Source organism: Clinocottus analis, unplaced genomic scaffold (assembly GCF_023055335.1).
Source record: "Clinocottus analis isolate CAN_PGR_092001 unplaced genomic scaffold, fCliAna1.0.p SCAF_13, whole genome shotgun sequence".
NCBI lineage: Eukaryota > Metazoa > Chordata > Actinopteri > Perciformes > Cottidae > Clinocottus > Clinocottus analis.
Genome location: NW_027175854.1, coordinates 14,085,227 through 14,100,552, shown reverse-complemented (window position 1 = coordinate 14,100,552; position 15,326 = coordinate 14,085,227). Strand labels below are relative to the sequence as shown.

Here is a 15,326-nt window from a genome sequence, read left to right as displayed (position 1 = left end):
CGAGACGGTTTCCGGGTTTCTTCTTCTTCTTTTCAGTTAATTGGCAGACTACAAACCAACGTGTAAGGTGCGTGCCGCTGCCTACTGTACTGGAGTGTGTAACATCACGACTTTGTGACGATTATGAATTTTAAATATATATATATATATATATATATATATATATATATATATATATATATATATATATATATATATATATATATATATATATATATAACAGAGACTTCATATATAAGTTATATTTTAGACATTAAACCTGTTCCATTCAAAATGTTAATAAAGCCCTTTTAACCTGAACCGGTTTGTCCCCTGTCAACAGTCCTGTGATGCTCCACTCCCTTCCAGCTACGAGGTCTAAAACCACGGCCACTGATTTAAATAATATACTCAAGCCTGAGTTTTTTTCTCTCAATAGTTTATGCTCCAGAATATATGCATTCTCTAGGATTGTTTGTGCACAAGCGGAAAAAAACTAACATGGATTTATTACATCGACAGGTGGTTCTCTGTATGGAGTTCCCAGTGGAGTGTTTGTCTGGGACTGGGATCAGCACAGGCTCACACCTTCTTGTGCTTTTGTTCTAAAACAAACATCCTGTTTGCTTCGCAACGTGTGTGCTGCACACGTTGTGTTCGACTACCGTCCCATTTAGTATGCCTGAAAAATATTTAGCATGTCCCACATATGCGTATGGCAAATGCAGTGTCCCAAGGAAGTACCAGGATTTCATGTCATGCTCATTGTGCCCGTTGGTCCTCTCCTGCCCTCCCTCTGCTGATACAGCAGCAGTATTACGTCTGCCTCACTTGAGTCTCCCAGTGTACGTCATTTCCTCCACTTAATGCTTTCTGATGGGCACGTGTTTGTTTATTCTTGTCATGGTAGTGCCCATATTTTTTTATTAAAGAGGCTGCATGTTTGCGGATTATTATCAGTCCTCCTCTGGTGCTCTAAAAGTCGAGTGTGGTGACGCTCAGTGTGAATGTAGCAAAATATATGTGTTTTAAAATGCAACTCCCACGTGAGGACGACAGGGATTAAACCTGCTATCATGTGATTACAGGGCGAACACCCTACCACATGTAGTTGTGTTTTTAATGAAGCTCAGTGTAGCCAACACATTACTATTTTCTCCTCTTCATGAGAGTTTGATAGTTATAAACAGGTAAAATAGCAATACAATGTCAAAAATGGTCTTTATTCTTGTTCTATAATTTCAGAAATACAACTATAGTTTTTTGTACATGTAATATATAAAACTTTATAAGCTGTGATATCAAATAGCTTTTGCAGCTCAAGACACATTTTTTGGGTGCAAAAGGGCAAAATGGCTCTTTGGAGGGGAAAGGTTGCTGACCCCTGTACTAGCCATCCTTCAGCCTTTCTCTTCCCACATTGACCTTATTATCAGCAACATACCTTCCAAATTTAAATTTGTGATTTTGGGCTATACAACATAAACTGAATTGAACTATTGGCAATAGTCTGAAACAGTGGCCATCCTCTAACCATGGCACTCCAGGCACTGTCAGCTATAAGGAGAGGACAAGTGGAGATATCATCATTGTATTTTAGCCGATTGTTGTAAATGACTAAAAAAGTAAATATTTGGAAAGAGTACATTTAGTTTTTATTTTTATTTTTATAAACCAATCATACTAAAATAAAATGGATGAGAAACGAAAAAGGACAACGTGGCGACTGTAAGGACGCAGAGAACGGGGCTCAGTTGCGTATGCGTTAAAAAAAAACAACTAATTAAGTTAATCATAATGCGTTAACGCTCTAATGTATATATATATATATATATATATATATATATATATATATATATATATATATATATATATATATATATATATATTTGATATGTTTGATATGGTTTTCCATATCCAGGCAGGAGAAGATGGTTGGTTGTTGTGTCATAAACATAAACAAGTTCCGGTCCACATGGATTATCACCAAGACACCATCAAGGTACCCTGCTAATCGAGAGCCTGATGAAATAATACCGGGAAATATAATCAAACATATTTTCTATAAAAGCTGTAAAGTTTGTAAAGAAGAAGTTGATGATGGGGCGTGTCGTGACGTCAGCGTGTTGCAGCTTCCTGTGACAGCTCCACGTGACAGCTCCATGCGCCGAGATGCTGTTCCTGTGGAGCGCGTGGCAGCGGGGCTCCGTGTTGGCCGCGCGACTCCGAAAGCACAACTGGACCGGTAGCCTGCCGGGCCTTTCAGTCCGGTACTACAGCACCAAGGCGGCCCCGAAGATACCCGGCATGGAGTACCAGGTACGCGCTTCCCTCCCGGTCGGTCCGCGCCAGCTGCTAGCGGCTAGCCGCCACCGCTAGTTGGACAAGTTAGTAGAAGAGTGGCGCGTTTGGAGACGATAGAAACATGGCTGACACTTCATGAGGCTTTTGGAGGGACCGGACCGTGAAAAGTTCCCGTATGGACCGAGCCCACGTCCACCGGCCAGACGGGACTGAGCCCGTGTGCGGACACGTGGTCTGGACCTCTGCTGGACTCACACCAAGAGCAAAGTTAGCAGCTGCTCGTGTGTGTTGTGTTTGGTTTCTACTCAACATTAGTGAAACTACTTGAGCTAAATACACAAGCATCTGTCAACACCGCCTCAAGAAAGACCCGTTTATCCTGTCTCTCTACACACACACACGCACACACACACACACACACACACACACACACACACACACACACACACACACCTGTGAATGGTTCTACATACTAAATATTTGTTAAAGTTGTTATAGTCTCTTTATTGTACAGCACAATGAACAGTCACATCCTGTTTACTTCTCTGTCCTAAAGGTCCCAGTTTGTGGTTCTAAACTGCGGTTGGGTCCAACTGGTCCTTGACTGGGACCAGTTGCCAGCACCTTGTTCTTGGCGCAGCAACAAGTCAAAGGCTGTGGAGCAGCAACCACGCTGTGCTCGTGTGCTGTGGCTGTAAATGCATAACTCTTTGCTTTCTCTCCAGGATGCCATTTGCACTCTTAACACACTACAGACCAACGCCAGCGCCCTGGAGCAAGTCCGCCGGGAGCGGAGCCACCCTCAGCTGCAGCTCCAGGCCATGAGAGGCTTCCTGGAACGGGCTGGCCTCACAGTGAGTCCGTTAGCTCGGTCCAGCACTGCTCGTGTCCCAGGATTACAAAGCGTGTCATGTGGTCTGGTGGATAGAGTCTGTATTTCTGTGTCTAATCTGGTGTTGTGCCTGTTTGAAAGGTGGAGGAACTCGACCATCTGAATATCATTCACGTTACAGGAACAAAGGGCAAGGTGAGCCGCTTGAGTGTTTTCCATGGAGCATTTTAAAGAATGCTTTGATCATACACGCGTATTGACATATTGGTTGTTTACGTTTAGATCCAACACTATTCCTAAGTTCACATTGCGTAATCTCTGGCAGGTCATGTAAGCTGTTGTGAAACGTGGCCTCTAAGTGTTTTCATTTCCTTCAGGGCTCAACGTGTGCGTTCACCGAGCAGATTTTGAGAAGTTATGGCTTCCGCACAGGATTTTACAGGTAAAACTCCAGCTCATTGAATACAGATGGAGGAAGGGGTCTGTGCATGGCCTCGTGCTTTTTGTTTTGAAACCGTAGATGGTATTGAGCAACATAACTGACCTCTGTCCTCTGCTGAAACGTAACGACCCGTAACTTAAGGGGAAGTCATTGGCATTCTTCTGTCGTGGCGCTGTGGAGACGTTCAGGGGCACGAGGCTTCAGGTTGTTCTTGCAGTCAGTGATTGCCTTAAGTCTCAAACCCGTAGTCGTCACGAGACACTGAGTCTCTCATGAGATGTGTTGCAGGTCTTTCTTTAGCCTTCAGGTGCTGCTTGTTTGTCGTCTTTCTGCTTCACTTTTCATGGAAAAGCTCACTTGGGTGGCGATCAGGTGACTGACTTGGCCATTGAAGAATATTCCATGTATTTCTCTTGAGAAGCTCTTGGGCTGTTCTCAGCGTGTTTCGGGTTATTATCCATCTGTCTGGTCAGCACTGTCCAATCAGTTTTGAATCTCAGTTGATCGTATCACATTAAACACCTCAAAACTCATCCTGCTGATTCGATCAGCTGTGACATCATCAATGAACACCCGTACTCACCCTTCCAGCCCGTGATGAGGATGTGCTTTGCTTCGGATCAGGAGCCGCTCCTTTCTTCTCTACACTTTTCTCTTCCCATCATTCTGGAACAAGTTCATCTTGGTTTCATCTTCCAGAGAACCTTTATTTAAACACATTGTGGAGTTTGACTTGTTTTTTGCATCATTTCATTAATGACCCATTTTAATAGCATTACCTGCATTTATTAAAAAGTACCATATGTTGCCACCGACATCATTGATATTGGTCTGTTACATAGAGCTGCAAGTGTAATACAACTATTTCACAAGTGACCTTCATATTGATGCAACTTGCCATGGTGTTTATCTACTTATGTTTCAGTCAGAGTGACTAAACACACCTTTTCATTTCCCTTGCTTGGTTGTAGTTCCCCACATTTGGTACAAGTCAGAGAGAGGATCCGGATCAACGGACAGCCCATTGGAAGAGAGCTCTTCACTAAGTACTTTTGGCAGGTTTATGGACGACTGGATGAAACTAAGGTAGGTAGAGATGTTAAGCTTGAAAAGGCGTTCCCTTCTCACTTTGACATGTTGTGTGTCTGTTTGACTGAAGATGTCCAGCTGGAAAGCAACCTGACTTCCAGACACGGCTACTCATTAGCGTCACAGCCTGTAACCAAGTTAAATAGTAAATGAGAGCCCTCATGTCAGGATGAGCATGACCAGCATGTGACACATTAACAGAAGTCAATGTGCAGTTTGAGTCTCTGGATATTTTAGACGATTTAGGTAATTATTTGAACTATACACTTAGTGTGAGCCATAGAGAAGTAATCCCACTGAGAGACTAGAAATGTATTTTCGGCAGAGAATGTGTGTGAATGCTGACGGCTGAAATAAATCATGACAGAAATCATAAACGCAAATGCATTGAACTGCGCAGTCCTGAAAAACAAAAGAGACGAAAGCTTAAAGAATTGGGGCTGGTCTCATATGCCTGGCGGAGGCCACAAAGGTAGTCGAAAAGCTCCTTGGTGGCAAGGTGCCGGGGGGGGTGAGATAATCCCTGAGGTCACCAATTCTGGGTCAAGACCAAAAGAACCAGGCCTCAGGTACAAGCGGCCTGTGATGCCGCGCAGTGGCGTGTATAAAATGTAAAACCGGGGTCGGCTCTGGCATGAAAATAATTAAGGTGGTGTTTTTAGTGTCCAGTGTGCAGTTCCTGCTATTCATGCCTCAGGTCCAATCGATAATGATCGTTGTTTCTCTGGGTTTATGTTGACTTAACCATCAGGGCTGTAAACACAAAATCTGACACATTGCAATACTTTTATATGAAGTCACTGAACTTCCCGTAGCGGTGTCTACTGGTGGGCAGCACCTTAGTCTCGACCCCTTAATGGGTGATGGTGACAAGTACTCTTGAATGCTGGGACTGGTCAGAAGAGAAAGAACCTCTGCAGAGCTGAGGGAATGATTAACTTTCACATTACACAGTAATCAAGTCATTTGAATAGTTTACCTCCTTTGATTAGTATAGCTCCATGTGTAAACTTTGAACTCTTGATTCTGACACAATGGAGCGATCAAACAGACCCTGGCAGATGAATGGCTTGACTGTAAAGGGATTCTCGCTTCCCCCAAAACACGTATGATGCTGTAGTCTGTAGTGCTGGGATTACGATTTAAAAATACAAAACGCCACGTAAACTCTTGCATCAACTGGTCTATTATATTGCTTATGTACTTTGCTAACAAGGTTAGCAGTCACCTTCTCCCTCTCTTTGACCCCTTCAGGACGCCCATGGAGGGACGATGCCGGCATACTTCCGTTTCCTCACCATCTTGGCCTTCCATGTGTTCCTTCAGGAGAAGGTATGCTAGCAGCCCTCTGCTGTCTTCTTTAGCAGTCAGCTCAGAGGAAACCAATGTTTCTTGGGCATCTACACAAGTTAGAGACTCATCATTTGGCACTAAAGGTAAACACTTGTGAACATGGTCACTGTTTTGAGTCTGATGAGATTCTACTCACTTGTTTTTAGAGGTGACCTGTTGTGCAACATCACAAAAGCTGAAATGGTCCAGAACGAACTCTCTGGCCTGTAGGTTGTGTTTATGTCATGTGTTGCATCATTGCGTTTGATGGACAGACTAATCGACTGACTTCTTTATCCTCAAACATACTAGAAGGCGGAAGGTTTTTACTTGAATGATTAACTTCATCTGACTCTAAAGATCTCTGTTGGTCGTCCAGGTGGATTTGGCTGTAATAGAAGTTGGGATTGGAGGTGCATATGACTGCACCAACATTATACGGTAAGACTCAATATTTATTAAACCATGGTAATTTACTTTTGGGCTGGTAGTACATTTCATTGAGCTGACGCTTTTATCCAAAGCGACTTACAATAATTGCATTCAACCACGAGTACAAACTCAGAACAAAAATCCACAAAGTTCAATTCAAGCCCAAAAGTACTTTTTTTATTGATTGTCTTTTTTACTCAAGATGTATTTGGATAAAAGATGCGTTTTTAATTTGTGGCCGAAGATGTAGAAGAAGAGAGTTTCTGCTGTCCTGATGGTACGTCCACCATCGAGGAGCCTGATAGTTTGACATTTTATTAAATATACTCACTTCCTGTAGTGTGAGTGATGGTAAAGCCTGACGCTGTCAATGTTAAGCGTTTGGATAGAAGTGTCTCTCTGGTGAGGACCCAGGTGACATCAGGTGACCCAGTGAGTGCTCCTCCTCCAACAGACCATATCTGTTTTGGGCCAAAGTCTAAAGCCCCACTGATTACGCAACGGAGTGCTTTGCTATGTTTTAAGTTCTGTAAAATATTTACTAAATGTGATAGTGCTTTAGCAACACGGATGTTGTTAGTCGATTGGGCATTGTCAGCCTCATATTGTGTTGAATTTAAACATGAAGACAATGTGGAAGGTACTTTTAACTGTAAAAAACAAAATGTCCACGAATAGACTCTTTTGTTACGCTCCTGTTTCAGGTCCCAGGAATGTGTCGACCTGCAATTTTTGGCATTTCAAAATGGTCCCTTCCTGTTTTTTATTTTCATTTTCTTTGCGTATTTGTTACACTTAAATGATGCCCTGATAACCAGAGTAAATACAAAAGCTGGTTTGATAAAATGATTTCATTTACTGGGAACAAAAGCTATCCAAACCTACCTAGCCCTGTGGGAAAGTAATTGCCTCAAACCCTAATGACTGGCTATGCCACCTTTTGACGACAACAACAACAACAACTGTATCCAAGCGTTTTCAATAACAGTTTTCTGTATAAGAAAGTGAAATCTTTAGAAATATCACAATGCCCGGACACCCAACAGGATGCTCATAAAGTGTATCCATTGGTTAATGGATTGCTGCGTGCGTGTATAATGGTGTAGGATGTATAAAAAAACGCATGATAAAATAATTTCTTGCATTGGGAGGGGCTTAACATTACGCAGCATTGATGCAGCAACCAGCGTCCTTAATCCAACGACTGCCGGAGCGCGTGAGCCTCTAGACGCACCGTCGTCAGGAGAATACAAGCTGTATGAAACGCAGCGCACTACGTTACAACGAGCAGCAGCTGTTGCTCTCACTGAGACTGCTGGACATCACTGTTCTCTCAGAGTTACACGCAGTAGCGCAACCCTCCGACAGACGAGTCTTTAAACACCGTAGCTTTAGCCGTTCAACGGTTTCAACTGTTTCTCGCCTTCAAGATAAAAGCACCTCATCTTAAAACAGGGTTGGACACAAGCTGTTCCAACTCCTCCCCTCTGGTATGCGCTACAGAGAACACTGTACGCCAAAACCACCAGACACAAGAACAGCTTCTTCACACTGGCTGTCAGTCTTTTGAACAACTGAACAATTAGTCAGTCACTTCCACCACTAATTATATGAATGAACTGGCTGCTGCTTCACATGCTTTGACTGCTTGTGAATTCTTTTGAATGTTACTGTTTGAACATGGACAAAAGGAGACCCTTACTACTGAACAGACTGTTTATGTTGCTGCCTGATGAAAGGCAAATGATTCTTCTGGTGCCTGTTTATAAAAAAAGAAACTGATTTATATTCTTTTGTGAACTTGCTGTTGCTCACAGAGAGCCTGTTGTATTGTCCTGATAGCATTACTTTGAAAGTTTTTTGCGCATAATGCAGTTAATCACAGAAAAATCATGCAATTAATCAAATGGCCATTCTTATTCTGATCGGTTTAAAATCCCAATAATATGGTGTGGTGACTTGGGTATTGTGCTCATATGGTATGGTGAAGCCTCTAGTGATCCCATCCCTATTCATCACCACCTGAAGTTATGGATTTGCTGTCAGCATGAAGTTTTGCTCTCTCCTCTGGTTCTGTGTCCAAAGGAGGCCATGGGTGTGTGGCATCTCCTCTCTGGGGATAGACCACACTCAGATTCTTGGTGACACCATTGAAAAGATCGCCTGGCAAAAAGGAGGCATCTTCAAGGTGTGTTGACTGTACTCCTCCGTAGTAATAATACTTTAATTTTATAAAGCGCTTTTCAAAATGCTCAAAGACGTTTTACATAGGACAAAGCACACGGAACAAAACAAAATATAAAAAGACAATGGAGCAAACTAAAGTGAAGAAGTCCTTTGGTGGAGGGTAGGGAGCAGGGAGCAGGGGTTAACAGGTGAAGAGCAGGGGTTAGCGGGTGAAGGGTAGGGAGCAGGGGTTAACGGGTGAAGGGTAGGGAGCAGGGGTTAGCAGGTGAAGAGTAGGGAGCAGGGGTTAGCAGGTGAAGAGTAGGGAGCAGGGGTTAGCAGGTGAAGAGCAGGGGCTAGCGGGTGAAGAGCAGGGAGCAGGGGCTAGCGGGTGAAGGGCAGGGAGCAGGGGCTAGCGGGTGAAGGGTAGGGAGCAGGGGTTAGCGGGTGAAGAGTAGGGAGCAGGGGTTAGCGGGTGAAGGGTAGGGAGCAGGGGTTAGCGGGTGAAGAGTAGGGAGCAGGGGTTAGCGGGTGAAGAGTAGGGAGCAGGGGTTAGCAGGTGAAGAGTTTGAAGAGCTTTGACAGCTCGCATAAATTATGATAAACTGAGTAAACTTCATCCACTGATGAAAAACGTGAATTCTATTTGAAAGTGCTGAAAAATGCTTATAAGTACTTTAAGGTCAAGATTAAACCTAAACAGTTAGTTATGTTTTTTCATGCTTAAATTCTGCCTCATCAGATGTTAAGATTACAAGGACTCATTGTTGTGCAGTATAGTTCTACTTGTCTGCTGCTCTGTGAGCCCATTGACTGGTCCTCATGTGGGTGTGTTTCCAGCCTGGGGTTCCTGCCTTTACAGTCAAGCAGCCAGAGGATGCCATGGCTATGCTGGGGAGCAGGGCCACAGAGATCAGAGTAAGTTACCAAGTCACACTCATGCTGAGTTTTCAGTCAGGAACCGAAATCTCGCCTCCAGGTTCCTGTAATGTGGTCTAAGCTGTTGTTTTGTCGTAGTGTCCTCTGTGGGTGTGTCCAGAGCTGGAGGACTACCAGGCAGACTGTGGACCTTTGCGTCTGGGCCTGGCAGGGCAGCACCAGCGATCCAACGCCTCCCTGGCCCTCCAGCTGAGTCATTCTTGGCTGCAGAAAAGATGTCTACCAGGTGGGATGGGAGATCTGTATGTCCCATCACAAGAGAGCGCTCCTCTTGGTGAGGGACAGAAGAGGGTTGGAAGCAACCAGCTGTGTCTTGTTCTATGAATGTCCTCTCATAAAGCCGAGCTAACGCCTACGTCTGACTGTATATTCCATGTGGCTATAGTCTTCACTTCTCCTGCTCAACAGATGAGAGCTTTCTCTCCCCCGGTGATGAGAAGCCAGCAGTGCGGCAGGTGCTTCCCTTCAAGCCCAGCCCCATCATGATGAAAGGTGAGTCCTGAAGAACATCTGAACAAAAGGAGATCAGGAGATTTAGGTCTTGGCCTGAGCTGTAACCTCACAACTCGTATTGGGACATACATTTGTCTGCAACGTGAGCAGCTATGAAAGTAATAACATTTTAGAAATAATAATCTTCTATTAGTTGACTTGAACAACATCCAAATGGTTTACAAGGTCCTGCTTTGATGTGTGATTAGACAATGATAGATTAGGGTTATTTCAGTTAAAATAACTACATTGCTTGGATTTTTTTTTTAATGAACGGATGTTGTGTATTGTTTAAGGAACTAACAACCCTAGTGCCTTTTTTTAATGTCTGCATTAAGAAATTATCCCAAAGCAGTGACTACATCGACATATTAGGCTTGGAGGCAAGGTCATATTTACAAAATGTAGGAATGACATGTGGTCTTTGTTTCAAACGTTGTGATATTAGTAAAGTTTGATCTCAGGTCTGGCAGACACGGAGTGGCCTGGAAGGAATCAGACTCTTAAACACGGAGCGGTCACCTACTTCCTGGATGGAGCTCACACCATGCGCAGTATGCATGCCTGTGTCCACTGGTTCAGAGACATGGCAGCGCAGCATGAAAGGACGGCCAGGTGAGTGGTGTACCCGCATCTATCTAGCAACCTGATGGCTCGCTGTACGGGTCACTGCTGGTGGGATGAGTCCCTTCACACAGTCTGTGCTAGAGGTGCTCTAGAAATGAAGCGCTCCAGCCTACTGGTTTAGGGCAGTGGCACGAGACTATATGTTAAAAGGTTGTTACATGAAGCTGTAGCCCAGCTCACTCATCCTCATGTTGCTTTGCAGATGTGAACTGAGCTTGGTGGAAAAGAGAAATCAGACTGCGTGATTGTTTCGGATTCTAGAGAAGCAGACTTTATTTTTTAAACGGGACTGATTTAATGCCATGACATGTTTGTGTTGTAGTGGACCTGTGGCCAGAGTTTTGCTCTTCAATGCCACCGGAGAGAGAGACTCGTCAGCTATGCTCAAACTACTGGTGGTGAGTACAAGGCCATTGTCTTCACAGCTATTACAGGTGTTAAAGTTGACATTCACAGCATTGATACAGTATCTCCTCATCGTCAACTCTCCATTTAAATACAGTGTCGTGGAGTCTCCCTCTGTGCTTCTCCTCTCTCCATTAACACATGCATCCCAATGCACTGCTCTCCAGAATACTTTGAAGGGTCAGATGTTGGGTGGCCTCCAATGTCTAATGTTTATAAGAGGCTTCTTCAGGACTGGAAGCTGTATGTGTACTGTCTTCTGTCTCCCAGTGACTCCAGGCAGACTGTGTATTGTAATCAGATGGCTGTCCACCAGGATACAGAGCAGCCAGCCATGAGCAAAAGTAGCTAGCTTGGAGGGGCAAGTACTCCTGGAGAAAGTAGTGGCTGTTCCTCTGACACTTTCTAATGCCACTGTTTTCATCATTTTCACCGACCTTATTGATGCTATATTGTATTGAGTTTAATGATGGTAAACATAGACTGGATTATTGTAAAGTAGGATTAGGCTTCTTGTGCCATTTGACTCACGTGGTCTGTCAATCAGTACTCGGTGACGTCTTTCCTCTCCCTATACTCTCTGAAATCCCAGCTGAGCGAGATAACAGCAGCTCAGCGTAACTGAAGGCTTTACCTCCATACATCACCACACGCACATGGACCAATGGAGAAGGATTCAGGTGGTTACTGATGGAATCATATGGACGCTTTAACCAAATCAATGTCTTCATTTTTATATCCATGATTTGGACCATATTAGAGCAAAACTTCTAACAAATCTAACCTCAAACTTGACCACATAGTTTGATAATAAGCATTTGCACTGGATTGCAATGTGTTTCAAGAAGAGAAAACACGACCATGATGGCAAAGGCAGAACATGGACTTCTAACCGAGCTGTCTGAAGTCTGTGTGGTCATAGCAGGTGACTTCCTGAAGGTAGACTTCTCAGAGCTGCTGCTTGTGTGGTCCGGTCTAGTAATGACCTGTCATCTCAAACTGTACTACTACTGTATACACTAATGTATAGAGCTGTATGCACTACTGTTATGCAATAGGCTATTTTATACACTTACAAGTGTCAACCTGCTGCCACTTCTTTGGTGCTTTAGTAAAGATAGTTACAATGTTAATAGGAAACTTTTTTCTTTTACTAACATGTTGATTCTGGTTCCTTTTAACATTGCTAAAGATAATTATTACTGCTATATGTGTTTTTTATTCCAGAGTATAGTTACATAGCTACATACTGTCAGTACACACGTCAGCTGACATTCATGTTTTTTACTTTCTCTTTTCAGCCGTGTCATTTTGATTTTGCTGTGTTCTGCCCAAACATCACTGAAGCCATCACTTCTTGCAATGCAGGTGAGGTTGTGGAGCCGGTTGTTTCTGTTTTTTGACTCAAACGTTGAACTGTTAAACCATGAAAGGACCATACGTGTGCTTCACATGAGCTAGTATCAAAGCATACTGTTGAGGCCCATTCCCTCTTCTGGACAGGCAGTGTTTTGGTCAATGCAACGAACACTGAACCTCGGTTTGACATCCTAACCTCAGCAGGCGCAGTCACTGCACCTCACAGTTGTTGGGGCAATACATAAAACAAACCAGTTGTCTTAAAGAAAGCCAATAAGCACATCCGAAATGTTGAACTATTGCTTTAGATATCCGTTGCTGAAGATAGATTTGAAAATGGTCCTATCTGTAATACTTTGCCCTCCTGTGAACAACATTGATTCCTGTCATTCCCTCACTTCAGACCAGCAGAACTTCAACGTCTCGGTGGAGAACATGTTGACTCGCTGCTTGGACAACGAGAGAAGCTGGCATCTCCACAACGGCCCGGGCCATACCAAAGGTCCTCAGCTGCTCATTGAGGACCGCCTGGCCCCTGAAAAGAAGGCAGACACCCTGGTCTTTCCCTGCATCCTCAGTGCCCTCCAGTGGATCACCCAGGGCAGGGATTCAGTGCTGGCAGACCCAGCCAAGAGAGACGTACCAGTTAAACCCAGCATCATGGCCAAAGCTGCTCTGCTCTGCGATGCAGCCGAGATCCACATCCTCATCACCGGAAGCCTCCACTTAGTGGGGGGGGTCCTCAAACACCTCGACACGGCTTCCTCTAAGTAAACGTCAGTCAATGTCAAACAGTCAGATGATGGCACGCTCTGCTTACATGCACATGGACCTATTTAAAGGAAAAGTGACTTGTGACTGTATCGAAAAGGGTTTTGGCGTCCTTGCTCTTGGACAGTGACTTCAGGTGTGTACCTATATGGGATTAGCTCGCCCAGGTATCGGAGCAGACGCTAGGAGCCCCGAGTTTGGACCGAGGCCGCTCCAGTCCTCACGAAAGGCCCAACTTCACCCAGAGCCTTACGGACGACAGCACAAGCGCGTGGAGCTCACATCTCTCGTCTTACTTGAAGCCAAATATGTTTACAGGAAGTGAAAAGGGCACTTCCTTTACACGACAATGTGAGCTGACCCCCTGTGCTCGCTCCTTACAAGATTCACTTAATTGCACCAAAAAAGAGCTTCATGGAGTTGAGTTTTTACTTTCGATTTGGAACTCTTGACCCTTTAACTTTTTTTTTCTTTTTTAATTAATAAATGAAAGCCATTTTCATTTGACATGGTTCCTACTTCTGTTTTGCGTTTCATACACATGGCCTACACATTTCTTTTTCGAGAAGTGTACATAATCCAACAGTGTTGGCACAGGATGGATACATGTAACTCCATCAAGTTCATCCGTTTTACACTGGAACGACCCCTCATCTATCTCACAGTCCTACATACAATTATTGTATGTATCATTTTGAAAGAAATTGGAACTGTATAAAATACGGAGTGTAATATGTACTAATTATGTCTTAATGTTGCCATGGTGATTCATCCAGTGACGCTCACAGAGCTTGACAGGAAGTTCGTTCATATCCATCCACCCTTTGACCTCAATGGAGTTTCAAATCCAGACGTGAAGAAAATGCACTAAGATGGAACTTGTCCAATAGGGGCATGTCTTTAAAATGAGTCAATAAAAAATATAGATCTGTAAATTGTGTTCATCATTTCTTTCAATTCCTGTCTAAATGTTTTTATTTTTGTATGAACTGTAGGGAAAGTTCCGTTTACTACCCTCAGAGGGACCCTGAACTCACCATCTGCATGTCATCAACATTTGTGGGGTTGGCCTGCTCCTCCTGAGCCACCAGTACAGACCGCTAGGTGGCGCTGAGGCTCACAGTATTTGTATCTATTGACAAAGACGTTATCTCGGAGGCAGTAGTGACTAAATAGTTCCACGTGAAGCTGCTGTGACGTGTAATCTCCACAAGGGGGCGCCAACTGGAGACCATGAACTTTCAGGAAAAGTTGAATTATAATACAAACGTGTTCATGCTTATGAGGTGGACAATGTGGTCCTCTGGGGGCCAGAAAGGAAGGCAGACCAGCTTCTGGTCCTCTGGTCCCCAGAAGCTGGTCTGCCTTCATTTTCAATGTGGAAGTCAGAACTGGATCACCGGCTCTGAAACCGAAAGGCAGAGGAGAGGGGGACTCAGGACCTACTGACAGTGTTTTGTCCATGCTAAAAAAGAAGTTGTTGCTCTTTGTATTTATTTTGCTCATGGGCTTTATCAGAATCAGAACCATTTATTGCACGTATGTTAACAAAGACGAGGTTCAGCGCTGCGGGTGGCGTGGTGATGGGCCTTCCGGCTCTTTTGGCTCTTCAGATTTTTTGGTGCTAAAATTAATTTATTACCAACAACAATGTCAAATTATGCACAATATGAATTACTAATGTAAAAAAAAAAGCGCTATATCAAATGTTTATTATATAAATACGCTTTTATTTATACACTGCGTCAGGTCTCGCGCACGTGTCCGTGTATACCTGTTGGAGGAGCTTCTCTTTGAGGGGCTGAACCGCTACAAGGCCCAGTCTCTCTGCCACCTCATGAGTCAGGTGTGGGGACACTGAAGCCTTGGCCTCCCACCAGCTCAGTGGGTCTGCACTTCTCTGGAAAAGGGGCTCCTCAAGGTCGGATCTCACTTCCAGAATCGAATCAGCTGAAGGATTCCTTCTTGTGGTGTCTCCACTTGCTCTTTCTCCAAACAGCAGACGCTTGTGGCTCCTCTTGTTCACGCTCTGTTGCCTCGTCTTCCTCTTGGCCCTTTGGCGGTGAAGTCGGCTGGCTGGGTCTTGCTGCTGCAGTTACTCTCTGAAGAGCTTCATCAACCGCTCTGTTGTCATTGAAGGCCGGCTTCTTGAGTCAA

The 15,326-nt window shown here is 44.1% G+C and overlaps 1 protein-coding gene across 3 annotated transcripts; it reads left to right on the top strand.

Annotated features, from left to right (window-relative positions):
* The first annotated feature begins 2,151 nt into the window (after positions 1–2,151).
* Positions 2,152–14,087, top strand: fpgs (folylpolyglutamate synthase). Of its 3 annotated transcripts, none has more exons than XM_068574668.1 (15): positions 2,152–2,298; positions 3,009–3,137; positions 3,257–3,310; positions 3,493–3,557; positions 4,529–4,643; positions 5,901–5,978; positions 6,358–6,419; positions 8,496–8,598; positions 9,417–9,494; positions 9,594–9,741; positions 9,924–10,007; positions 10,472–10,622; positions 10,957–11,032; positions 12,341–12,407; positions 12,802–14,087. In XM_068574668.1, the coding sequence occupies exons 1-15, from the start codon at positions 2,152–2,154 to the stop codon at positions 13,170–13,172; spliced, it is 1,728 nt and encodes a 575-aa protein (XP_068430769.1). In that variant the 3' UTR covers positions 13,173–14,087. The 3 variants fall into 3 exon arrangements, with proteins under 3 accessions (XP_068430769.1, XP_068430770.1, XP_068430771.1); XM_068574669.1 differs by having other exon boundaries at positions 2,156–2,298; positions 9,594–9,789; XM_068574670.1 differs by lacking the exon at positions 2,152–2,298 and adding an exon at positions 2,320–2,550 and having other exon boundaries at positions 9,594–9,789.
* The last annotated feature ends 1,239 nt before the right edge of the window (positions 14,088–15,326 follow it).

What these genes read in the sequence shown, in the direction of transcription:
- fpgs (XM_068574668.1), top strand. Translation starts at nt 2,152, where the DNA reads ATGCTGTTCCTGTGGAGCGCGTGGCAGCGGGGCTCCGTGTTGGCCGCG. An exon ending in TGGAACGGGCTGGCCTCACA is followed by an intron (nt 3,138 to 3,256) that starts GTGAGTCCGTTA and finishes CCTGTTTGAAAG; the next exon opens with GTGGAGGAACTCGACCATCT. An exon ending in GCAGAAAAGATGTCTACCAG is followed by an intron (nt 9,742 to 9,923) that starts GTGGGATGGGAG and finishes CCTGCTCAACAG; the next exon opens with ATGAGAGCTTTCTCTCCCCC.